Consider the following 25,052-nt stretch of genomic DNA (forward strand, 5'->3'; position numbering starts at 1 on the left):
AGCTGCTTCATAGAACAGTTTCAGAGCCTCCTGGTGCTCTCCGCACATCCCATCTCCTCCTGCTCCTTTCACTGCCTGAAAACTCAGCCCTTTGGCTATGTCTACATTTGCCAGCTGCCTGTTTGGCCTGAGGTTTCTCCTTTGCACAGTTTCTCTGCACTGAGGGCAGGAGGCAGAAATTGTGGCCACACTCCAAAGTGACAGGCATGATGAAGTGGGAATGTTCTTAATGTTTTCTCTGAATAATGTGTGGGTGCCTCAGTTTACCCTATGCAGTTCTTACGTATCTAGGTGACGGGATAAGGGTGTGTGATTGTTGCAGAGCCCTAGAGGGCAGGGGTGTGCAGGAGTCTGCACAGACAATGGCCAACACCCTGTCTCCTGGCAATTGATAGCTTGAGCCCTCCCCCGCAAGGTGCCAACTGAAGGTGTTGGAGAACAAAGAAGTCAGGTGGCCTCCTTGCCCAGGACAGAGACAATGGCCAGAGGGGAGAAACTGGAGGGAGTTTCAGTTTGGAGCTGGCTGAGGAGATGCAGGGAGGCCCACAGCCTGAGTATGGGCCCTCTACCCTCCAAGATGGACCTGACTGAGGGCTCCTGTTTTCTGTACCTACAAGCTCTGTTTTAGACGATGTTCCTGTCATCTAATAAATCTTCTGTTTTACTTGCTGACTGAGAGTCACAGTGAATTGAAGGCAGTGGGGGGTGCATGGCCCAGAGGATTCCAGGGGCCTGGGATCTTCAGCGGTAGGGGCCCCTGCTTTGGCGGTAATGCGGCGGGGGGTTCTTCCGCTCCGGGACCCGCCGCTGAAGTGCCCCGAAGACCCGCAGCGGAGCTCCCCGCCGCCAAATTACCCCCAAAGTGGGACCTGCCACCGAAGTGCAGCCGGGTCTTCGGCAGTAATTCGGCAGCGGGGGGCACTTCCGCGGTGGGTTGCGGAACGGAAGGGCCCCCTGCAGCACCAAATTACCGCTGGAGACCCAGCTGCACTTCGGCGGTGGGTCCCGCTTTGGCGGTAATTCAGCAGCAGGGGTCCTTCCGCCCCCAGAGGAAGGACCCCCTGCCAGCAAAGACTGGGAGCGGAAGAAGCTTGAGGGGCCCCGGCCCCGTAAGAGTTTTCCAGGACCCCCAGAGTGAGTGAAGGACCCTGCTCCAGGGGCCCTGAAAAACTCTCATGGGGGCCCCTGCAGGGCCTGGGGCAAATTGCCCCACTTGCCCCCCCCCCCAGCAGCCTTGTACAAGAAGATGTGGGAGCAGCTGGAGCAGTAGCCAGGCATCCCTAAGACTCCTGTCCCCAATCAGATGGGGGTCTTCATGATTGGGTTCCCCATCAGGGGATCTGAGGAGGACGAGATTGGAGCTGAGTCCGAGGGAGCTGGAGGACAGTGAGAAGGAGCGAGAGGACTGTGAAAGCGGGAGCCCAAGAAAGAGCTACAGGAGAAGCAGCAGCATGAACTGGCAATGGAGTGGAGAGGCATAGAGGACTTCCCAGGGGTGAGGGAACCTTGATACTAAATTGCTGCCCCTGGTTAAGGAGTGGGGGGGGGGGAATGTGGATGCCCACCTTACTGCTTTTGAGCAGGCTGGAGATTTGAACCAGGGGGACTCTGTGGAAGAGCCCCAGAATCTGGCTCCCTTGCTGGGTCCCTATAGATGCCATCAGCCAGATGGGTGAGGTGGTGGACAGGCTTCCACTCCTGGCCTGGGCCTGTATGTCTGTGTGGACTCTCCTGGGCTCAGGCCCCTTGGACTCCCCATGGAATCAGATGGTTATGGACATTCCTGGGGTGGTGAGATTCTGGGACAGAGAAAACTGTTGCCAGACCCTGGGTGGTGCAGCCCCCCCCCCCCCCAGATGCTTCAGGGATGTGTGACCTGGGTGAAGATCCCAGGTATAAAGCCATTTGCCCTGCCTATGGCTCAGATCACTGTGCAGATCCAGGAGAGGTCAAGCTGGCTGGTCGTTGGGGTTCTCCAAGATATCAGCTGTGATGTCCTATTGGGGGATGACTGTGTCTCTTTGGGACAGGATCCAGACCCTGCTCCTGTAATGGGCGAGGATTTGAATTTGAATCCAGAGAACTAATTGGCTGAGATTGAAATTGTCAGTGAAAATTCAAATAACCTGGCTGGCAGGAGGGAGGGGCTGCTGGGCTCAGGCTACCTGCCTACCTGTAACCAGACCCCTAGGGCTGAGTGTGTTGAAGAGATGCTCCCCGCCTCCCTGCACACTGGAGAGGGGGCTCACATTGGCTCTGATGCTGTGACCAGAGCAGAGAGCTTGCTGCCTGCTGTCACTGGGACAGCAAGAGCAGCGCTGAGCATGAGGGGAGCTGAGACCCCAGCTGAGTTGGGGGGCGGGACACAGGCAGGGTAGGGCAGCTGTCAACCAGGTTTGCCTGGTCCAGTCGTGCTGCTGGGAGGTTATCCCATGGCAGAGAGGGAGCTCCCAGGGACAGGGCTCAGCAGGGCTGTGACCCCAGGCCCAGCCAGAGAGAGGGAACAGGTCCCACTCCTTTCCCCAGCAGCTGAATCCCAGACCAAGCTGCAGAAGGATCCCTCCTTGGAGAAGCTGAGGGAACTTGCTGGCCACGGCCCTGCAAACCCCTTTGGGGAAGGCTGCAGGGACAGAGTCCTGTGGGAGAAGGGATTCCTGTATCAGGAATGGGCTCCCCAAGGGGAAGCAGAACAGTGGGGAATTGGGAGGCAGCTGGTGATCTCCCAGAAGTACCACCGCAGGCTATTGTACCTGGTCCAGGATGTTCCGCTCTCGGGACATCAGGGAATCCAGTGCCCCAGGCAGCAGTTGCTGCAAAACTTTTACTGGCCTGGAGTCTGTGATGCCAGCCAACAGTACTGCAGGTCCTGTGACTCCTGCCAGAGGGTGGAGAAGGCCTGGGATAAGGGTGAAGCTCCCTTCAGACCCCTGCCCATCAAAGAGGAACTTTTCCAGAAAGTGGCTATGGACATAGTGGAGCTCCTCAGCAAGGCGACCCGGTCGGGGAAGTGATGGTTTTTGTGACCCACTACCCAGAGGCGGTGGCTCTGTCCTCCACCGAGGCAGACATCATGGCAGACGTGCTGCTGACCATCTTCAGCAGAGTGGGGGTCCCCAGCGAGGTCTTTATGGACCAGGGGTTCAAAGTCATGTCAGCCCTGCTCCGGGGCTTGTGGGAGAAATGTGGGGTCTGGCCCATCAGGTCTCTGCATATCACCCTCAGTCCAAGAGACTGGTGGAGAGATTTTGTGGGACCCTGAGGATGATGCTGAGGACTTTTATGAATCATCGTCCACAGGACTGGTACAAGTATCTGCCCCACTTGCGGTATGAGAAAGTGCCCCAGGAATCCACAGGGTTCTTCCCTTTTGAGCTGCTGTATGGGAGGAGAGTGAGGAGACCCCTGGACTGGGCAAGGGATGGTTGGGAGGAGAAGGGGGAGACCCCCAGGGTGGAAAACAGCCCAGAACCTGGAGAGAGAGGTCAAGAACATGCTGGTTTTAGAGGTGATCCAGCTGTTCAACAACCCATGAGCCTCACCTATGGGGCTGGACCCCAAGAAAGACAGGTCACTCTGATTCTGTGCGGGCTATTAGAAACTTAATGCCATCACCGTGTCCAATGCCAACCCCATGCCTAGGCCTGGTGAGATTCTAAACAAGCTGCGGGGGGCGGGGTGGGGTGGGGGGGCTCATTACCTCTCTACTATGTATCTCACTAAGGGCGACTGGCAGGTGCCTTTGAATCCAGATGCCAGGTTGAAATCTGCCTTCACAACGCCTTTGAGGGTCTTTGAGTGTCTGGTTCTGCCTTTCGACCTCAAGGGGGCATCAGCAACCTCCCAGCGTCAGGTGCATTGGTTACTGAGGGGGATGGGAATTTGGCCTTGCCATACATTGATGACTTCTGTGTCTTTAACCAGACCTGGGAGGAACACATGTCCCAGATGAAGAGGGTGCTGGGCTGCCCCAAGGAGGCAGGACTGATGGTAAAAGCTGGAAAGTGTAAGGTGGGGATGACAAAGGTGTTGTACCTGGGCCGCAAGGTGGGGAGCGACTGCCCAAGTCCAGAGGTGGAGATGATCAGACATTAGCCCTTTCCCCAGACCAAGAAACAGGTCCAGGCCTTTATCGGGGTGACGGGGTACTACCAGAGGTTTGTACCCCACTGTCACTCCCTAGCTGCCCCCATCACTGATCTATGTGAGAGGGGTAAGCTGGAGGAGGTGGTCTGGACTGAGCAGTGCCAGAGGGCTCTCTGTATACTTAAGGAGGCTCTAATCCAGGGCACAGTAAATCTGGTAAACTCAGACTTTGCCAAGCCCTTTACAATGTTCACTGACACCTCAGACGCAGGGCTGGGCACAGTGCTGATGCAAGACGATGCAAATGGGGAGCGACACCTCATTGGGTACCTCAGCAAGAAGCTGCTGCCCCAGGAGCAGAACTACGTGGCCTCAGAGAAGAAATGCCTGGCCATGGTGCAGGCTCTTAAAAAGCTGCAGCTGTATCTATTTGGGCAGAGCTTTGCTGTGTATACTGACCACTCTCCTCTGTCGTGGCTGCACCAAATGAAAGGGGCTGATGCTGAGCTGCTGGAGCCAGACACAGCTGTTCAGAGGGTGGCCAAGGTCAAGATGGGGGCTCTTAACCAAGAGAACCTGAATCACAGCCTTCCAGACTGGAGCGCTGGGAGAAGACCTGATCTAAGTTTGAACCCCAGGGGTTTTGGAGTGGCAAAAGGGTATGGGCTGCATAAACCTTCCCACATGCGGCCTGCCAGTGCCATCAAGCACACCCGACCTACAGGAGGGCATGAAACTGGAAGGGTCTGGTGTAACTCCCACCAAGGAATGGGAGAGGAACAGAGCTGCCCCACCTCAGCCCCCTGCCCAGAGGCCTGGCAAGTCTGTCAGCAGCCCTGGTGTCAGGCAACTTGTGATGCCATTAACTTGTAATTAAAATCCAAAGTTATTACCCATTAGACTGAACAGCAACTCTGTATCTTGTGCTCCCAGACAGCTTGCTTGATGGGAACCACTGTGTGAGCTCTGTGAGCCCAGGATAGATGGGAAACCCGACAAATTGAACTTAGATCCTCTTCGCACTGAACAGTATCAGAGTCTCTTCCTGGTGTTCCCCACACACTCTCTTCCCTCCTGCCCCCTGTGCAGCCTCTAAACTCAGCTCTTTCTATGCAGGAAGGCCCCCAGCCCTTGAGCACCCCAACCTCTTTCCCACCCACTCGCTAAGTGGGCAGCACGTGGCCCCAGCCTCCCTGGCCCCGGAGCACAGGGATGGCATGTGGCCCCAGCCTCCCCAGCCTGAAGCCCAGACAGCCCCAGGAGACTGAGTGTCCAGTAGCCATGGCAGAAGCAGGGGGGGTGCCTGGGAGCAGAGTGTGGGTAGGGCTACGCCTGGAAGTTTGGGAAGGCAATGCTCTGATACACACCACCCATGCTGTCAGGGGTGTGGTGAGCGCAGCTTATGCCTCCCATGCCTGGCCTGGCAGCACCATGGACACATCTTGCTTCAGTCCTGTGTGTGAGGAAAGTGCCTCACATGGAGCTCTAGTGCCCATGTCTCCCTAATGACAGGCTGGGTGCCGGCCATCAGTGGCCAAGGCTCCCTGCACCTGCCCAGAGGAAGGAGCCTGCAGGGCAGAGATGTAGGTGGAGCCAGGAATCAGGGAGAAAATCTGGGAAATTCCGAGGATCTGAGAGACTGAGTCTGAATAGGAAAGAATTGAATTAACCCAGATCCATAGTGTGTCATACCTCGTATTTCTGGGCAGCCTCGTCCAGGAGAAGCACCGTGTGAGATCTATGCTCCAGGGATCTCTCAAAAACCGCACACATGGCTTCCCCATCCTCTTCACAGAACAGATCCAGGGCTTTGTCATGTCTCTCACACAGATTCTCTTTTCCTCGTTTGAAATCCAGTTGTTTGATTTTTTCCACTATATTTGCTAGCTCATAGTTATTCCAGAGAGCCCCTTTCCGGATTCGGGCTCTGCAGCTGGGGCAACACAAGGGGTCAGAGCCCAGCTCTGTCCATGTCTCACAGTACCAAGTGATGCAGCCTCAGCAGAAGTTGTACCTGCTCTCTATGATCACTGGGTCTGTCAGATATTCCAGGCAGATGGAAAGTTAGCTGTTTTTTACCACAGATATGGAGCCCCTCTCTCTCTCTCTCTCTCTCTCTCTCTCTCTCTCTCACACACACACACACACACACACACACATTTCTCCATCCTCTCCCACCCTTCCCCTTTTTCTTCTTCTTTTTTAATTTTTTTTTTTAATCTAAACCAAGGAAAAACTTTTTTTTTAAAATCCAGAGCCACAGAGATCAGGCCATCGGGGTAAAAAACTGTCCTGAGTTTTAGGGGGCATGTTGCTAACTCTTTTAGTGAAACGGTTTTGTAAGCAGCCTGTTTGTGTAAGTTGTTATGTTTTGGCATGGGCAAGTGTTTATTATCTGAAAGCACTTTTCTACTTTATGAGGTATTAGCTCCCCCCATCTTATGGCCTATCAGAAATATTAACAAAAACAAGCTAAAAGATACATTGTAGCAAGGACTGCAAAGCAATAGTTACATTATTATTGATTATTACCTTGTCTAAGCCCCTATAGAATATATTTTGTTTTGTTTTTAGAAAACACTTTTATGCAAACTGTAACCCTAGGTGATGTACAGCATTAAATAATATGAAACAGTAGATGAGAGACCTGAGACATTGCTGAAATCAGAGGGGCTATGATTAAGTCCTAATGCAGAGGGCCTTGGGGTGGAAAATGAAAAGGTACAGCTGAAGCGGAAGATGGTATGATTTAAGAGGGGTTCTAGGACTGCTTTGCAATGGTCCATAGGGAGCCTATAGCCCTCATGCACAAACACCAGGGCTGGGTGAGGTGGTTGGGCCTTTGTTAGAGGAACAGGCCTTTCATATACCTTTTGTTGTTGTTGACAAACTGTAACCTAACTTTGCATATACTATGGGGGCAACCTACCGCCCTTTTGACAAACCCCACATCCCTGGAACTTCATAAAAAACACGCTTTACAGAGTTATTTTCAACTGACATTTTATTTTACAACACGGCCTGTTTTGTTCCCAAAACATGCTATAACTGTTGGTGTTTTTTCTTAGCAAGATTTTGTAATTTGCTGAATGGAGAAAATGTTCAACATTTTGCATTAAACATTTATCTGTCGGTTTGATGATTTCATCTAAAACGCTATTGGGGTTCTCGGCCTCTGTCACTTTGTCCACCAATTCTGCCCCTAGAGCTAAATGTTCCTGGATTAAACAGAGGCACTGCAGTGCGTATCCCAGCATGATGATGATATTTAACACACTCTACATACACAATTCCTTTAATTTTACAATTCACATAATCTAAAGACCAGAACCCACAGGCATGATGCCTGTGTCCAGGTGCATCTATGGCGTACTCAGGACAATCCTCATTTTGTTTTTCTATCAGGCAGTGCTTGATGATTCCATGCACAGCTGCTCACACAATTGCATGCATCGCTGTTTTACGGTCATGAACTCGCACCAGCTAAATACCGAATTTCTCCCTCAACTTTAGATAGTACAGGCCTACAGAATAACCGTCCCCCACTGTTTCGGCACTCTGTGGAGCAGGTGATTTTGTGTCTGGGCAAAAACAGATTGGGCCCAAACCACTCGGTCCTTCGGAGCTATCGGTGTCCAAAACCTCCAAGTCCTCTGCAGAACCATCGCTCAGCTGCTGAAAAATTGACAGTAAGAAATGCATGTAAGACATTTTTGTACTTTTTCATAACATGATTTTAAAACCTTTTACACCGTGTATCAAGAGATCCCTTCCGCAGGCAGCTTTTAAAAACAACAAACAACAACAACTGAAATATGTCTCTGGGCAGGCTTGATCCAAAAGGCTCTAGCCAACTGAGCATCGGTTCCAGCCAAACCACCCCTTTGAACGTTCTTACATACAACGTACCTGTGCCTTGTCTCTGTACAGACCTTCATTTGATTTGTTTGGATTCTCCTGGCCAGAGGCTGGAGTCTCAAACAAATCACGGCCCAGGGGTCTGGCCTCATGTTTCTCCAAAGCGTTGTTTCTGCAGGTCCAGGCATCATTAGCTATCCCTGTCTCCCCATTCCCATGACCCGTCTCAAATGCTGTTTGCCAGAACACCGTGTTTGTTTCTTCAGGGCCCATAGCAGCAACCGTATAACGTCTCTTCACGAGAAGCTTGACTGCCGGTGTTGGCCAGGGCCTCTGAGGTGCAGCCATCTTTAATCATCAGATCCGTTTAAACAGAAGCTCCTCCTTACAACAACAGCCCTAAACTATTGGCTAAGAGTATCATGTGCCATCCCTCCTGAAGTAAGGAGGACCTTCTAGTGTGTGTGTGTGTGTGTGTGTGTGTATAGAGCGAGGGTGAAGAAGGCTCCACATCTCTGGTAAAAAACAGTTTTCTTTTTTTTACATCAGCTATTTTTTCTTGTGTTTTTTGTATAAATCCAAACTTTAAAAAGCAATCTTGGGTGTTTTTTTTAACTAAAATACATATGTAAACTCCCCTCAATTGCCAATTTTCATATTCTTACTCGGTTGTTGTTTTGGTATTTTAAAAACACTACTTTTAAAAGAACAGACTAGTATCTTAAGCCTTTTTAGTTCTTAAACTTCTACAAAATATCCCTAAGAGGGGCCTTGTTTTGTTACAGCTCAGACAATACTGCTTTTTCATAATAAACTTTAAAAACACATAATGCTTCAAATATATGGGGAGGAAAATAAACTTTTCTCTAATCCACTGGATTGCAAAATAAGGGGGATATAAACTAGCTGTTACTAAGGTTCTGTGGTTTTCACTCTGGCGTGTTTTCTGCATGCCCTCTTTTTTTAATTAAAACATGCATGTAGAAATGTTAAATAAAGGGCTCTGTCTACATATAGGCTTGTCTTTTAAAGTGTTTATTCCTCTACAAAACTTAATATAACTTTCACTTGCATGTGTTCAAAGCAGGTAAAGAAGCAGCCTTCTTATCTCTGATCTACTGGTTTACAGAGGCTTTTTTTGCTGACAGCTGCTTTGCTGCAAAAGCCTGCTGTCCTTACTAAAAAAATGACCAGTGCTAGCCTAAACCTAGGGAAAAACATTTATAAACAGGCTTTCTGTGTTTTTAAGCCTGGGTTGTTTCTGCAGACTTGCATGTTATTGAAACACCTATGCCTAAGGGGCTAAATGAAGGTTATGGGTCTTCAAGTAGGCTTGTCTTTTCAAGTGTTTATTCCTTTCCAAGCCTTTCACCTCTCTTTGGGTACGTCTACACTACCTGCCGGATCGGCAGGTAGCAATTGGTTTATCGGGGATCAATATATCGCGTCTCATCTAGATGCGATATATCGATCCCCAAACGCACTCCCGTCGACTCCAGAACTCCACCAGGGTGAGCGGCGGGAGCGGAGTCGATGGGAAGCTGCAGCCGTCAATCCCATACCATGAGGACTGGAGGTAAGTCGAAATAAGAGACTTTGACTTCAGCTACACTATTCCTGTAGCTGAAGTTGTGTATCTTACATCGATCCCACCCCCTACTGTAGACCAGGCCTAAGTTAAAAAGTGGGAAAAGAAACAAACTTCTTCTCTCTAATCCAATGGTTAACAAAATAAGGGGTATATAAACCATCTGTTACTAAAAACCTGGGGTGCTTCTGCCTGCTCTTTTACATTTTAATGAAACACTTATACCAAGGGGGCTAAATAAAAAAAAGTGTCTTCAGGTAGCCTGTTTTTCAAAGGGGTCTTCTTCTTTTCTAATCCACTACCTTCGAAAGGCTGTTTCAAGTGGGTCTCACTAAAAACCTTGGGGGAAAACTTTTTCTTAGTAAGGGTTTTGTGGGTTTAGGTCTGGGGTGCTTCTGCCTGCTCTTTTTTTTTTTTATTGAAACACCGCTACAAATAAAGGAACGTGTCTTCAGGTAGGTTTGTTATTTCATGTGTTTATTTAATATGTTAAAAAGAGGGGGTTTCAGACATTACTTCAAAAAACACTTTTTTAAAATGGTTCATAGTATGCGTTGTTCAGCTTTTGTTACAGGGTCCTGGTTGTTTAGATAAGAGCAGAGCAGGGCTTTGCGGCAGCTTCACAGTTTTTACTAAAAAATAACCAGTGCTAGTCTAAAACCTAGGGGGGGAGAATTTTTTTTGTCACTATACATTACTTTTATAACCCTAGACTGTTTCTGCATACTCTTTTTTTATTAAAACACCTATACCAAAGGCCTGTGTCTTCATTTAGGCATGTCTTTTCAAGTGTTTATTTCTCTCCAAGACTTTTACCTCTCTTTGTTAAAAAGTGGGGAAAGAAGCAATCTTCTGCTCTCTAATTCAGTGGTTTACAAAATAAGGGAAATATAAACTGTCTGTTACTAAAACCCTGGGGTTTTAAGCCTACGGTGCTTCTGCTTGCTCTTTTTTTATTACAACACATTCAAAAGGGATGTGTTTTAGGTTTTTCTTTTCAAGGCATTACCCCTTTGCAAAACTTAATGTAACTTTAACATGTGTTTGTTAAAAAGTTTGGGAAAGAAGCAGCCTTCTTATCTCTGATCCACTGACTCACAGAGGCTGCTTTGCTAACAGGCACTTTGCTGCAGCCATGGGTGGCAAGTTTGTAGAAATTTTGGTGGTGCCCAGAATCTACCCCCCTAACCTCTGCCCCTACCTGCCTAAGGCTCTGGGGTGGGGGCTGGGGGGGCAAGGATTCTGGGGTGCAGGTCCTGGGCTGGGGATTAGGATGCAGGAGGGGTGCAGGGTGCAGGCTTTGGAATGGAGTTTGAGTGCTGGGTGCAGGCTCTGGGCTGGGGCAGGGGGTGAGTGTGCAGGAGGGGGTGAGGGTGCAGGCTTTGGGATGGAGTTTGGGTGCAGGCTCGGGGCTGGAGGTGGAGGCTTGAAAAATTTGAAGCTGCATGAGGGAGGTGAAAAAGGGAGAGAAGTATTTAAAAGGATACATTTTACAGAACAATGGTTATACTCTTTCACAGTGAACACTATTCACCTTACATAGCACATGTGATTTCATTACAAGGTTGCATTTTGCATCTTAATATTGAGTGCCTGTGGCTCTAGTGTTAGAGATCTCACAGACGCAGGTCCAGGCAGCAGAATTCAGCTTGCATGTGGCCATGGTAAGCCATTGTCTTTCGGCTTCTGCAGCCTTCATATACATGTAACCCTTCTGCCCCTCTGAGTTGGCAGCAACAAGGGCCGGGTTCAGTATCCAGGGGTTCCATTTCAGTAACACAATGCATAACCAGCTTGAGCCCCCACCCAGTAACCTGGGACACTCACATACCACACCCCCCTGGGCACCTCTAGGAGGCAATACTTCCCCTCTCGCAAGCACGGAGTCTGAGTGTAGCAAAATCTTTTTAATAAAGGAAGGAATCAATGCGGCATCCCATTGGAGAAACACCACAAACAGGATTATAACACAAACCATAAACAAAAACCCACCTCCAAGTACATTTGGCAATGTCCTTTTCCCCTTAGGGTCTTAAGTCCAATCACCCCAAAGTCCAACAACCCAAATGTCTCTGGTCAATGTCACCCCAGAGTGCGAGAGTTTATCTGTAGAGGCCCCTCCGCCCAGCCTGGGTAGAAAGGGGCACCTTACGTGGTCCAGGGCCAACTGCCCTGTCTCTCCATGGGTTCTGCTTCCGCCTTCTCCACAAACTGCTTCGCTTTACCAGCCGCTCCACTCTGCTCCTCCAGCCATCCTCATGAACTGCTCCGCTCCACCAGCTGCTCTGCTCCATAAGCTGCTCCAGTTCTCCCTGCAAACTGCTCGGCTTCGCTCGCTCTGTGGGCCACTCCACCCATCCCACAGCTACTCCGCTCTGCCAGCCACTCTGCTGCCACCAGCTGTCCCGTGATCTGCTCCAGCCATCCCCACAAACTGTTCCACTCCGCCAGCTGCTCTGTTCCACAGTATAGCTTCAGGTTCCCCCACTAGTTAGCACAGTACTCAGTGCTCTCAGCTCAGTAATTTCAGCTCTTTAGTAATTTCAACTCTTAGTGATCTCAGCTCTTAGTAGGGGAACCCCAGTGCTAGTGCACCATTAGCCCAAAGTGAGTTCAGCTCAGTAACCTGTATTTAGATTCTTGAGGGAATAAAAAAAATCAGCTCTGAGATTCCACAGTGGAGAGGGTGGAACTGGTGCTTCTGGCTCCACAAGGAAACTGCACCACCAGGCACAGATACCTGTTCCCAGCCTCTCTCACTTCACTGGGTTTGGAACCCATATCCCTTGTCTAGCAAGTACCACCCAACTGAGGGTGAGTCATTTGTCACCAAGCAGTCCCACAGCTCGGCAGTCTGGGATAGGGTAGGCGTGCCTATGCAAATACACTCTCTGAAATTCTTTCCACCAGATATCAGGGTAGAGCTCATCCTGACTCTGCTTACACTTATAACTTTCTTTTTCCCTTGGTGTATTAGTTTGTACAATATTGAATCATGCAATACTTGTTGAGATCTGCTCTCATCTCTAATTATGTGGCTGGTTTTAGGGTGGAGAAGATCTGTGGCACCTATAGAAGAAGGTAATTAAAGATCATATTTTATCAGTGTCCAAATATCTGTTCCCATGGGGCAATGTACCTCCTTTTCCTTGAATGTGGGAGTGGATATGATAGTTCAGGGCAGATCTCCCCAGCACCCTGAATTTCACAGCGCAACATAAGGTGAAGTGGGGTTTGTGCCTATGTCCTACCACACCATGATGAATCTATATCATATTGCATCTACTCTTCCTTCCCCTCCACCGCTGGCATGTGCACTGCACCCTGCAGAGTTCTGTGACAGCAGCTGCCACTCACTGAACAGATCCAGTGGCACATGCATCTCCGCAACCACTTTTCCAGGGGGACTTTGTTCTATCTCCCTGTGCTGATGGCCAATCTCCAGTGTCTCTCTATGTCTTCCTTCATCTTTTCCCCTCTGAAGAAAGCCAGGAGCTCTGCAGTGACCCTGTACTGACGGGGTGAGCAGGGACTTTGTCTGTGGATGATCTTGCTCCAGTTTCAAGCAGAAGAACAGAGCCTTGGTCACAGATAGGGGCTCCCCTGGCTCCATTATACAGCTCTGGAGATCTCCTGTGATCAGCGCTGTGAGGTTGTCTCATTTCCCCTCTCTCCATCCACCATGATCCCAGCATGCTCCTGTCTCTAGTAAACAGGGCATCACTTTAGTCTCACTATCACTAGCATGACCCTCTCCCTCCTTCCACCAGCCACCTATTCTGTACCTCCTCCTCAGTGGTGGAATAGCCACTGGGCCAATGGGGCCTCTGCCCAAAGGCCACAGCCAATTGGGGGGCCCCAGATAAATGGGTGCCTCTGTACCCCAACCCACTCTGCCTGCCCAGTGCTCCTGCCTAGAGAGAGGGATCAGGGCTCAGGGGCTTGCCCCATTCCATCTGCCCAGCACTCCAGCCAGGGAAGGGGATCAGGGTATGGGGGCTTGCCCTTCTCTCCAGCTGGAGCAACAGTGGGTGCCAGCAGGTTACGTCCCCACACTCTGGCCCCATTTCCTGAGCAGGAGTAGATGTGGGGGTTCTGCAGGGAGAACAGGTGGGGAGGGGCCCTCGCTGTGGCCCAGGGTGCCACAGAACCCTAATCCGTCCCTGATCCCCCCACACTTGTAGCTTCTGCCTCCTTCCATCATGAACCCCCCTCACTTGTGCTAACCTCTCCCTGCCCCAGGCTAATGTACTTTTGAACTGTGATTGCTGCTGAGCAGTGAAATTCTGGGCAAGTTCAATCTTGGTACCGTGTGACCCGGTCTTGTCTGAGCTGTGACATTTCAGAGCAGGCCGGGTGCAATGGGGAGGCCCCATAGCAAAGTACAGCACAGGGGCAGCTGGGACACAGTGAGATTGAAGGTGAGGTGGAGGGAAGCTCTGTCAATAATCACTGACATCACACCCATCTGCTGGGGCTGCCAGAGTCTCTAGTCTCCTCCTTGGGGAGAGGTGGAGGCAGGAGGGGAAAGATTATGAGTCTCAGGCCTGGCCCAGCCTTTCACCTTGTCACTGACCCATCTCTGACAGGGGAGTGACTCTCCCCAGCTCTGTGCTGAGATCTCAAAGCTGATGGGTAAATCCTGGAGGAAGGAGATTCCCTGAGTCACGCCCCAGCTGGGGCAGACCCTGTCACTGCGACCATCAAACCCTCCCTCAGGGCTGAGCTCTGCCCCTAATGCTCTGATTCTCTTTCCCCCAGTGAATGTGACTCTGGATCCAGATACGGCTCATCCCCAACTCATCCTGTCTGAGGGTGGGAAAAGTGTGAGATGGGGAGACACACGGCAGCGACTGCCCAACAACCCTGAGAGATTTGACACTGCGCTGTGTGTGCTGGGCTGTGAGGGATTCACCTCGGGGAGACGTTGCTGGGAGGTGGAGGTGGGGGCCGGGCAATACTGGGCTGTGGGGGTGGCCAGAGAGTCTGTGAGGAGGAAGGGAGGGATCAGCCGTAGCCCTGAGGGGGGGATCTGGGCTGTGGAGCGGTGGTGGGGTCAGTTCCGGGCTCTCAGCTCCCCTGTGACCCTCCTGCCCCTGAGCCGGGTCCCCAGCAGGATCCGGGTTTGTCTGGACTGTGACCGGGGGCAGGTGACATTTATCGGTGCTGGTGACGAGGCCCCGATCTTCACTTTCCCGCCGGGCTCCGTCCCTGGGGGGAGAATCAGACCCTGGTTCTGGGTGGGGGGATCCCAGCTCAGCCTGAGACACACAGCAGAGGGGAGATCGGGAAATCAGCCTTTCTAGCCTCATGGACCCCAGTCTCTATGACCTTGGAGGACTCCTGTCTACCCAGAACCTGGTGCCTCATCTCTATGACCCCTGGAAACTCCTCCCCTCGCTGCAGCCCCAGGGGTTCCTGACTCCCCCGAACCCCTGGGGCTGCAGGAAGGGCCCTGAGGGGCAGAGGTGGGGGCTGGGCAGGGGGTAGCACTAACAGCCGGGCAGGGGACAGGCGCAGGTGGGGGTGGCAGGGACACAGCATTGATCAGTCAGGGTTTGGGGAGAAGCAGCAGCAGCAGGGAGCGGTTTGTACAGATCTGTGGGATTAGATCTCACTGGGGTCTCCCAGCCAGAGCTCCTGCCGCAGGGGCCAGAGTCACTTCAGGACAACTGGTAACACTGTAATGGTCACACACACAATGAGTGGCAGGGGAGATGGGTAAGGGGAGCAGATTGATGGAAAAAACATTATACAACCTTAAAAATATCATCATTGGGTCAGTCTCATGATTTTTTTAAAAACTCCTGAGGTTGGCAGCACTGGGGGAGGCAGGGACAGGGCGGCTTTAGCCAGAGGGATTTAGAAGCAGCAAGAAGAAAAAATGTGAATGAAAATAAAACAAGAATAAAAGGAGAATCCAGGAGAAATGGTGGAAAACAGAAATGAGAAGAGTGACAGTAAAATATCCCTAGCAGGTAATCAGCCCCGGGGGCAGCAAGAGGGGAAGGGATAAAATCGGAGGAAGGAAGGGAGCAGCCATGGGGGATGATCTGTGACAGGGAGGGGAGGAGAGTGGGAGAGACACAGGAAAATAAACAGGGATCAGAAGTGAGGGTTAGAAAAATGAATAGAAAAGGGGAGTCTGAAAGGAAAGGGAACAGAGGGATTTCTGACATGTTGCTGAAAGTGAGACTGTAACTCATTAATTCCCTATATTAATCCCTGGCCACTGGTGCTATTTTAGTGCCATTAAGAAAACTCTTCTCAGTAGCTGGGGATCTCCTGGCCATGCTGTGGTTATTAAGGCTCCTTCTCAGCTCCGTTTACTTAACACCTTTAGTTACTTACTGTAAATAAAACATTACAAACAATTCTTCGTGTTTGTTCCACTTTACTGTCCCAGCTGCTGCTGTTGGGGATAGAGCCATGAGATTTGCTTCCTAACTTTGTTATGTCCCCCCCAAGCCCCGCAGGGAATATCATGCTTCTAGGAGCAGAGTTTGGGTTTTACTGGGATGTGTCACTATCCAGCCTGTACTCTGTCTCTGTCTTGTGCACACCCATGTCAATCAGGAATTGCTCAGCTGTGCTCTGCAGAGAGGTGACTGGTTACACAGGGTGCAATCCATGAAGGGACTTGGTGTTGCAGTGCTGAGGGTCACAGCTCCTAGTCTGCAGGCAACCAGAAAATCACATTCTGCAAAGCTGAGTCAGGTGCCTAAACTCCCTAGACAATGCATCACAGGCACCTTACAATGCGATTCACAAAAGCCAGCTCACTAGACAGGGACCCTAGGTCGACACTCAGAGCCTGTCTACACTGGTGCTTTTCAGCACTCAAAGTGCGCGGGGGGCGCGAATTTTTCACACCCCTGAGCCAGCAAGTTACTGTGCTGTCAATTGCCAGTGTAGACAAGCCATTTAACACACAGAGAGACTCTTTGCACACCTCCAACACACCATTGCTCTTTTACTTAACCAGATAAAGCGCAAGAGAGTTCAGCTCACATAGCACAAAATGACCAACCTAACCGCAGTGCCCCTCACTAGCTCCCCCTTCCCTTGGGAGTCCTGGGGGCCATCTGGGCTCAGGAAAAGCAGGCGGGGCCCCCAACCTCATGAGGCTGCTGCATGCTGGGAGACTTTGCTCTCTCTGTGAGAAGCAGCGGGCAGCACATCCCTCGGCCCACGCCTCTCCCCGCAGCCCCCATTGGCCTGGAGCAGGGAACTGTGGCCAGTAGAAGCGGCTGAACCTGTGGACACGGCAGGTAAACAAACCCGCCTGGCCAGCCAGGGGGCTTGCCCTGGGGTAGGGCGTCTATGTCCCTCGCTCAGCTTTGCGGCTTGCAGGGCTGTTCCTGTGACTCCCTACAGCCCATTGGCTCTTCATAAATGTCCCTGATGTCAGGGCCAGCCTCAGGCGTGGATGGATGGGCAGCGACCCAGGGGCACTGTTCTGTGGGGGGAAACCTCTGTGCACGCTGCCTCTCCTCCCCCTGCTGCTCTGCTGTCTGCAGCCGCCACTGCCCCTGTACCCCTTCCTCTGCCGTGGAGCCGCCCCTGGCTCCCCTGTTCCTGGGAACCACCTGTGTGCTGTGCAGAGCTGGGGGTGGGGGGAGAACGACTGACGTTGGGGTGTCCCCCTCCCCACTCATGTACCTTGTCTCTGCTGAGCTGGGCTGTGGGGACAGGAGTCTCTGCTGCTGCTTCTGGGGGAGGAGTGGGAGCTGCTGCTATCTGAATAAGCCGTCTGTCTGGCTGTCTCTCTCTCTCACACACAGGCCATGTCTACATCTAAAATTTTGCAGCGCTGGTTGTTACAGCTGTATTAGTACAGCTGTATAGGGCCAGCGCTGCAGAGTGGCCACACTTACAGCAACCAGCGCTGCAAGTGGTGTTAGATGTGGCCACACTGCAGCGCTGTTGGGCGGCTTCAAGGGGGGTTCGGGGAACGCGAGAGCAAACCGGGAAAGGAGACCAGCTTCGCCGCGGTTTGCTCTCGCGTTCCCCGAACCACCCTGCAAACCGCAGGGAAGGAGACCTGCTTGCTCGGGGTTCCGGGAACGCGAGAGCAAGCCGGGGAAGGAGACCAGCTTGATTACCAGAGGCTTCCTCCTTCCACGGAGGTCAAGAAAAGCGCTGGTAAGTGTCTACATTGGATTACCAGCGCTGGATCCTCTACACCCGAGACAAAACGGGAGTACGGCCAGCGCTGCAAGCAGGGAGTTGCAGCGCTGGTGATGCCCTGCAGATGTGTACACCTTCAAAGTTGCAGCACTGTAACTCCCTCACCAGCGCTGCAACTTTCTGATGTAGACAAGCCCACAGACACAAAGTCTCTCACTCCCCGAATACACACACTCTCCCCCCAACACACACTTGTATTATTGTTGTTACTTCCTGTTGAAATGAGCAAGGTTCTCTGTCATTTTATTCTTTCAAAGTTGGTGAAGGATTGCAGTGCTGTTATTTAAGGGTTGGTTTGTTGTTGTTTTTTTTTGGACTGGTCTGCATATTTCATAATTTTATTTCTCTCTTATGCTTAAATTTAATTCTTTGAGGAGTGAGTTCTGTTCTGGCTGGAGTAATTCTCATTATTACTTTTATTAGCATATTGTGCTTTGTCATTCATTTCTTAAAGTGGTACAATCAACTACTAGTATCCTCCTAGAATGTGAATTTAGCTTTTACTCACCTTCGCAGTGCCAAGTTGTTGGTTTTTTTTAAATAGCTAAACACATAACTTTAGACACGGTGCAGATGCAGCTTGCTTATTTACAAATGGCATTTTTATCTGTAAAATAACTTAAAATTCATACAAAAATAAAAGTTCCAAGTCTGATGCTAATAGCGATGATGGAGTCCAACGTTAGCGAGTCACATACGTGATTGTGATCACTAAAAGTAAATGCCAAAATAATTAGAAAAATAAATTCTCATTCTTAATAAAAGAAAAAAACCTTAATCATGTATGGTAAAATTAAGTAAATACATTTTTAGTGGTGTGAAAAACAATGAACTAAACCAGAGTAGATAATGGCAGTAACGCAGAATGTGTGTTAGAGAAATTAAGCAGATTTTATTGATCTCTACTAAAGATAGCATACAAAGTATCAAACGTGTGTTTTTGATACCTGTGTAAAGCTCCAGAACTGATACCTCAAGGTTTGAGATTGGGAATATTTTGCTGTATTATCTCCTGATTGTTTTATATTTATATATAAACTCAAAATGTGGCTTTAATTGCAGATTGCATATATATATATAGTCTTTCTTTTTATAGGAGTTAGATACACTGTTCCTGTCAGCTAATTCCTAAATTATCTGCAAAAAAGCCTAGAGTTTTCAGGTGCCTAAGGAGCCCCTGGAATGAGAGGTGAAAGTGGGCTGGCGTGGGTCAGTACTGCGTACTGGTAAGAATCAGCTATTAGTACTGGCTCATACATGGCTAGCATTAACACACTGTTGGGGCTTTTAACATCTCTGCTCCTTTTGCTTGCCCTTACTGGCAGGGCTGCCGATGGGGGGAAGCAAAAGGGGCAGCTGCCCTGTGGGGGACCTGGAAATTTAAAAGGGCCAAGCAGGGAGGGGACAACTTTAACCGTGATTCCAGGCAGGGGTGAAAGTACGTAGAGGGACTTACCGGTATGCTGGGTCCCTCCTGGGCAAGGTGGGGGGCGACTGGCTCTGGTCCCCGGAAAGGGCAGGGCCGTGGGTGGAAGCGGCAGGGCTGGGGACCAGGCTCCCACAGCCCCCCACCCACCCTGCCCAAATCTGAAATGGTGTCCAGGGTGAGGCAGGAGTGGCCAGAGAGCTGTGGGAGGGCCATGGGCTCTGCCCCGTATGACAGCAAAAAGCCCTCAAATTAATCTCTTGTCCCCTCATCTTGGAGTCACACCTTTCCCAGGCTGCTCCAACTAATTCCTCCATCCTTTGGTCTAGCTACACCTCATACCAGGAATCCAGCTGGGGTGCATCCAGATCATTTCCGACTGACTAGTGACAGTCCCATGGGGGCAGGGTTAAGGTTGCACTGGCCAGTACCTTAACTCTGTATTTCTTGGTTTTCAGAAGTTTGAGTTTTGATGAACTTACACCAGGTGACGGAGAAAAATCTTTTATGGGACCAACTCCTGTTGCTGAGAGACGAGCTTTGGAGCTGCACCGAGCTCGGCTTTAGGGCTGTGTTGCTGGGAAGCTCGTCTCTGTTCTCAACAGAAGTTGATCCAATAAAAAATCCCACATCGTCCACCTTGTCTCTGTAACAGACCGGGGCCAACATGGCTGCAATAACACAGCAAATCACTTCTGATGAACTTGATGTTTTGGAAGGTCACGATCTTCAGTGGGAAACCAGAACCAGGGGCGGTTCTAGGGATTTTGTGCCCCAAGCATGGCAGGCAGGCTGCCTTTGGCGGCTTGCCTGCGGAGGGTCCGCTGGTCCTGTGGCTTCGGTGGACCTCCCGCAAGCATGCCTGCAGCAGGTCCTAAGCCGCGGGATCAGCGGACCCTCCACAGGCACGCCTGCAGGAGGTCCATCGAAGCCGCGGGACCAGCGGACCCTCCGCAGGTGAGCCGCCGAAGGCAGCCTGCCTGCCGCCCTTGTAGCAACCGGCAGAGTGCCCCCCGCGGCTTGCCGCCCCGAGCACGCGCTTGGTGTGCTGGGGCCTGGAGCCGCCCCTGACCGGAACTTCCTTTTTGAACTCCTGACTGGATTCAGAGTCAGTTGTTCATCCAGTCATGATTTCAAAGGGAATCTTCTTCCTGCTTTTTCTGAATATAATACAGGAAATAGGGCCACCCAGAGGATTCAGGGGTCCTGGGGCAAAGCAATTTCAGGGAACCCTTCTATAAAAAAAATTGCAATACTATAGAATATTATATTCTCATGGGGGCCCCTGTAGGGCCCAAGGCCTGGGGCAAATTGTTCCACTTGCCCCCCCCCCGGCGGCTCTGAAACAAAATGGCAACCCCCCCCCACAACCAACAACACCAAAGCCCCTTTTCTTAACATAAAGTTCCGGTTTCCCACACACTTGTGGTGCAGCAGCACTGGGGCTGTTTCTTTAAGAGAAGACTCGACCCTCCCCACGTGACAGGGTTTGCCATGAGGCAATTGTCAGTGTTACTTTCATTTCCCCCAGATGAACGCAAGCGCAGGTTCATCAATTGGGAACAAACCCACTTTTCTTTTAACACCGTTCTAAGCAGGGCCGGCTCCAGACACCAGCCCACTAAGCACGTGCTTGGGGCCAGGGCCGGCGCTTCCATTTGGGCGACTGCCAGGATTTGGGGGGGTGGCATTTTGCTGCTTTCGGCGGCGGGGGTCCTTCCTCACTCCGGGTCTTCGGCGGCAATTCTGCCGCGGGTCCTTCACTCGCTCCGGGACCTGCCGCTGAAGTGCACCAAAGACTGGGAGCGCAGAAGGACCCCCCCACCGCAGAATTGCTGCCACTGACCGGGAGTGCGGAAGGACCTCTGCCTAGGGCGCCAAAAACCCTGGGACCGCTCCTGCTTGGGGCAGCACCTTGGGACGGGGTGGCACTCGGGGTTTGTTTTTGGTTTTTTGGGGGTTCGGCCAGGTGGCACTGGGGGGGGCAAGGCTTGGGAGGCATGGCACCGTGCTGTGGGGGCGGGGACTTGGGCGACGCAGTGCTCGCGGGGGGGTGGCAGCGCCCTTTGTTTTCACTTGGGGCGGCAGAAATCTTAGAGCCGTGTCTGGTTCTACGGAGAAGCCACGAGACAAAACTGCGGCTCTTTGATCACCAGAATTAGCTGAGCAACATGCTTGAGAAATGGGACCAGTCAGTGATCATGTAACTGTCCCAGCCAAAGGGGTGAAGTTTGGCCACCTCCGGGGGATTTTAAACTTCTCAGAAGACCCAGCCAGGAGGGTGAATTTTGCTTCAGAAGGGCTGTTTGTAACATCTAATACCCGATACTTATTGCTTGGACAGATTGTTCAAAACACAAGGAGTAAATAATCCTGTGATCATTTGTTTCTCTCTTTTTGGAAACTTCACAGTACATCTATATTCAAAGTGATTTGCTGTCAAATACGTTGCAGTTTGTTTTCATAGCAATGTAACACGAGACTTTTACAGCTTGTGGAATTAGTCATTTCTTTGTGTAACCCTTCTGCCCCTCTAGTTGGCAGCAACAAGGGCCGGGTTCAGTATCCAGGGGTTCCGTTTCAGTAACACAATGCATAACCGGCTCGAGCCCCCACCCAGTGACCTGGGACACTCACATACCACACCCCCCTGGGCGCCTCTAGGAGGCAATACTTCCCCTCTCGCAAGCACGGAGTCTGAGTGTAGCAAAATCTTTTTTAATAAAGGAAGGAATCAATGTGGCATCCCATTGGAGAAACACCACAAACAGGGTTATAACACAAACCATAAACAAAAACCCACCTCCAAGTACGTTTGCCACTGTCCTTTTTCCGCTTAGGGTTTTAAGTCCAATCACCCCAAAGTCCAACAACCCAAAAGTCTCTGGTCAATGCCACCCCAGAGTTCGAGAGTCTATCTGTAGAGGTCCCTCCCCCCAAGCCTGGGTAGAAAGGGGCACCTTACGTGGTCCAGGGCCAACTGCCCTGCCTCTCCGTGGGTTCTGCTTCCGCCTTCTCCACGAACTGCTCCGCTTTACCAGCTGCTCCACTCTGCTCCTCCAGCCATCCTCAGGAACTGCTCCGCTCCACCAGCTGCTCTGCTCCATGAGCTGCTCTGCAAAACTGCTCGGCTCTGCTCACTCTGTGGGCCGCGCCACCCGTCCCACAGCTACTCCGCTCTGCTGCCACCAGCTGTCCCATGATCCGCTCCAGCTGTCCCCGCAACTGCTCCACTCCACCAGCTGCTCTGTCCACAGCATATCTTCAGGCTCCCCCACTAGTTAGCACAATGCTCAGTGCTCTCAGCTCAGTCATTTCAGCTTTTTTTGTGATTTCAACTCTTAGTGATCTCAGCTCTTAGTGGGGGAGCCCCAGTGCTAGTGCACCATTAGCCCAAAGGGTGTTCAGCTCAGTAACCTGTATTTAGATTCTTGAGAGAATAAAAAAACCAACTCTGACATTCCACAGTGGAGAGAGGAGAGGGTGCAACTGGTGCTTCTAGCTCCACAAGGAGACTGCACCACCAGGCACAGATACCTGTCCCCAGCCTCTCTCAATTCTCTGGGTTTTGGAACCCATGTCCCATGTCTAGCCAGTACTACTCAACTGAGGGTGAGCAATTTGTCACCAAGCAATCCCACAGCTTGGGAGTCTGGGATAGGGTGGGCGTACCTATGCAAATACACTCTCTGAACTTCTTTCCACCAGATGTCAGGGTAGAGCTTATCCTGACTCTGCTTACATCTGTTTTGCTGAATTTTATTCAAGAACAGTGGGCCCAACACTGTTCTTGGGGGAGATCTGTAACTTCCTATATTTTGAATAGAGGAAACTTACTGCACCAAACCCAGCTGCCATCAGTCTAGTTTTCTCCCTGTGCTGACATTGCAGATTTCTGCCTCTTGACCAGGGGGGCGGGGTGAATCCTTTTGTTCTTGTAAAAAATAAAATTATGCTCAGAATCAATCGAAACAGAAAACTGCCTCCTTTTCTGACCTCAGTGGGAATTAAACATGTGCCTAATGTTGATCCTGTGTTCAAGAGTGTCACTGAGTAGGGACTTCAGGCTATATTAAAAAGGGGAAATTTATATATTGTGTAACAGATTATCTTCTCCTGTGTGAAAAGCCATTCTAGGGGCAATATCATGAAGAAAGCTGTAGGAGTACAGCTTTTTTAAATGGCAGTATTGTTGTGAAATTATGTTTTTCTTTTGTTTAAAACATTTTGCTTATTTTTAAATTTTTAATCATGTATTATTGCACAAAATATTAGATTTTAGGGGGTTTTTTCAGTTTTCATTTGTTCTCCCTTTTCTCCTTTGAGACAGGATAAGAGGTGGGTGAATACAATGTTTTTATTCCATTTGATTAGGGTTTCTTATTTTGAATCAATTTGAAATATTTTTTCATGTAGCATCATTTTGTTGAAAAATTAGAAACATTAAAATAATAGGGAAAATCAGTTTTTACAAAAATTTCTAAAAGCTATATTCTATTGAAAAATCATTTTTGTTTATGCATTTTGACCAGGTTCAGTATTGTCAACTTTCATAGTTACTTGTGATTAAGTCTCACAGCATTTGGTAATTTTCTGAAAGCCCTAATGTTCTAGTTTTGAGTTTATGTGAGAATATTTGATTTCATTTAAAGTAAAAAAATAAATTTGTAGCCTTTATAGTTGCAGGGGAAAGTATAAGATTGAGTGTACCCTCAAGGCTGAGAAACCAAATGGCAAAAAATAAGAACTCAGAATGTACATCTCTACCTTGATATAACGCTGTCCTTGGGAGCCAAAAAATCTTACCGCTTTATAGATGAAACTGTGTTATATTGAACTTGCTTTGATCCACCGCAGTGCGCAGCCCCGTGTTATAACCTTATTCCCGGATTTGGACCTTAGCGTCCAAAATATGGGGGTTAGCATGAAAAATCTCCAAGCTTAGTCACCAGCTTGGACCTGGTACCTGCTGCCACCACCCAAAAAATTAGAGTGTTTTGGGGCACTCTGGTCCCACAGGAAAACCTTCCCTGGGGACCCCAAAACCCAATCCCTTGAGTCTCACAACAAAGGGAAATAATCCTGTTTCCCTTCCCCCCTCCAGGTGCTCCTGGAGAGATACACAGACACAAGCTCTGTGAAACTGCACAGAGACTCCCCCCCTCTCTGTTCCCAATCCTGGAAACAAAAAGTACTTTCCTATTCCCCCCAGAGGGAATGTAAAATCAGGCTAGCCAATTCAACACACACAGACCTCCCCTGATTTCTTCCTCCCACCAATTCCCTGGTGAGTACAGACTCAATTTCCCTGAAGTAAAGAAAAACTCCAACAGGTCTTAAAAGAAAGCTTTATATAAAAAAAGAAAGAAAAAATACAAATGTTCTCTCTGTATTAAGATGATACAACACAGGGTCAATTGCTTAAAAGAATATTGAATAAACAGCCTTATTCAAAAAGAATACAAATCAAAGCATTCCAGCACTTATATTCATGCAAATACCAAAGAAAAGAAACCATAGAACTTACTATCTGATCTCTTTGTCCTTACACTTAGAAACAGAAGACTAGAAAATAGAACTACTTCTCCAAAGCTCAGAGGAAACAGGCAGACAGACAAAAGACTCAGACACACACTTCCCTCCACCCAAAGTTGAAAAAATCCGGTTTCCTGATTGGTTCTCTGGTCAGGTGTTTCAGGTGAAAGAGACATTAACCCTTAGCTATCTGTTTATGACACGCCCCCCAAATTGCAGACAGTGGGGAAGCTCACTGGCGGCAATTTCCTTCTAGAACTTGAAAATAAACAGATTAATACAACACATGCACCTTTACATATACTACTAAGTATATAACTAACAGACTTTTACATTTTAAGAACACTTTTTAACTACTGGATTCTGGGAAAC

The 25,052-nt window shown here is 49.9% G+C and overlaps 2 protein-coding genes across 5 annotated transcripts in view; one reads left to right on the top strand and one right to left on the bottom strand.

Annotated features, from left to right (window-relative positions):
* Positions 1-25,052, bottom strand: part of LOC115640747 (zinc finger protein 501-like) — a 745,273-nt gene that overhangs the window by 500,311 nt on the left and 219,910 nt on the right. The gene's annotated exons all lie outside the window — the stretch shown is intronic.
* LOC115640892 (butyrophilin subfamily 2 member A2-like) lies at positions 1,456-14,916 on the top strand. 2 transcript variants are annotated; one of them, XR_003997933.1, is made up of 5 exons: positions 1,456-1,467; positions 2,760-2,762; positions 9,354-9,363; positions 12,578-12,610; positions 13,014-13,357. XR_003997933.1 is itself a non-coding variant. In XM_030543981.1 (2 exons), exons 1-2 carry the CDS (start codon positions 12,562-12,564, stop codon positions 14,833-14,835), a joined length of 594 nt encoding a protein of 197 aa, XP_030399841.1. In that variant the 5' UTR covers positions 12,489-12,561; the 3' UTR covers positions 14,836-14,916. The 2 variants fall into 2 exon arrangements, 1 of the variants encoding a protein (XP_030399841.1); XM_030543981.1 differs by lacking the exons at positions 1,456-1,467; positions 2,760-2,762; positions 9,354-9,363; positions 13,014-13,357 and adding an exon at positions 14,291-14,916 and having other exon boundaries at positions 12,489-12,610.

The sequence above is a fragment of the Gopherus evgoodei genome, unplaced genomic scaffold (assembly GCF_007399415.2).
Source record: "Gopherus evgoodei ecotype Sinaloan lineage unplaced genomic scaffold, rGopEvg1_v1.p scaffold_32_arrow_ctg1, whole genome shotgun sequence".
NCBI classification, from domain to species: domain Eukaryota; kingdom Metazoa; phylum Chordata; order Testudines; family Testudinidae; genus Gopherus; species Gopherus evgoodei.

Bases quoted from the DNA above. Each gene is read 5' to 3' on its own strand.
- LOC115640892 (XM_030543981.1), top strand. From the start codon at position 12,562: ATGTGGCTGGTTTTAGGGTGGAGAAGATCTGTGGCACCTATAGAAGAA. The intron at 12,611-14,290 runs GTAATTAAAGAT...TCTTTCCCCCAG, and splicing joins TGTGGCACCTATAGAAGAAG to TGAATGTGACTCTGGATCCA.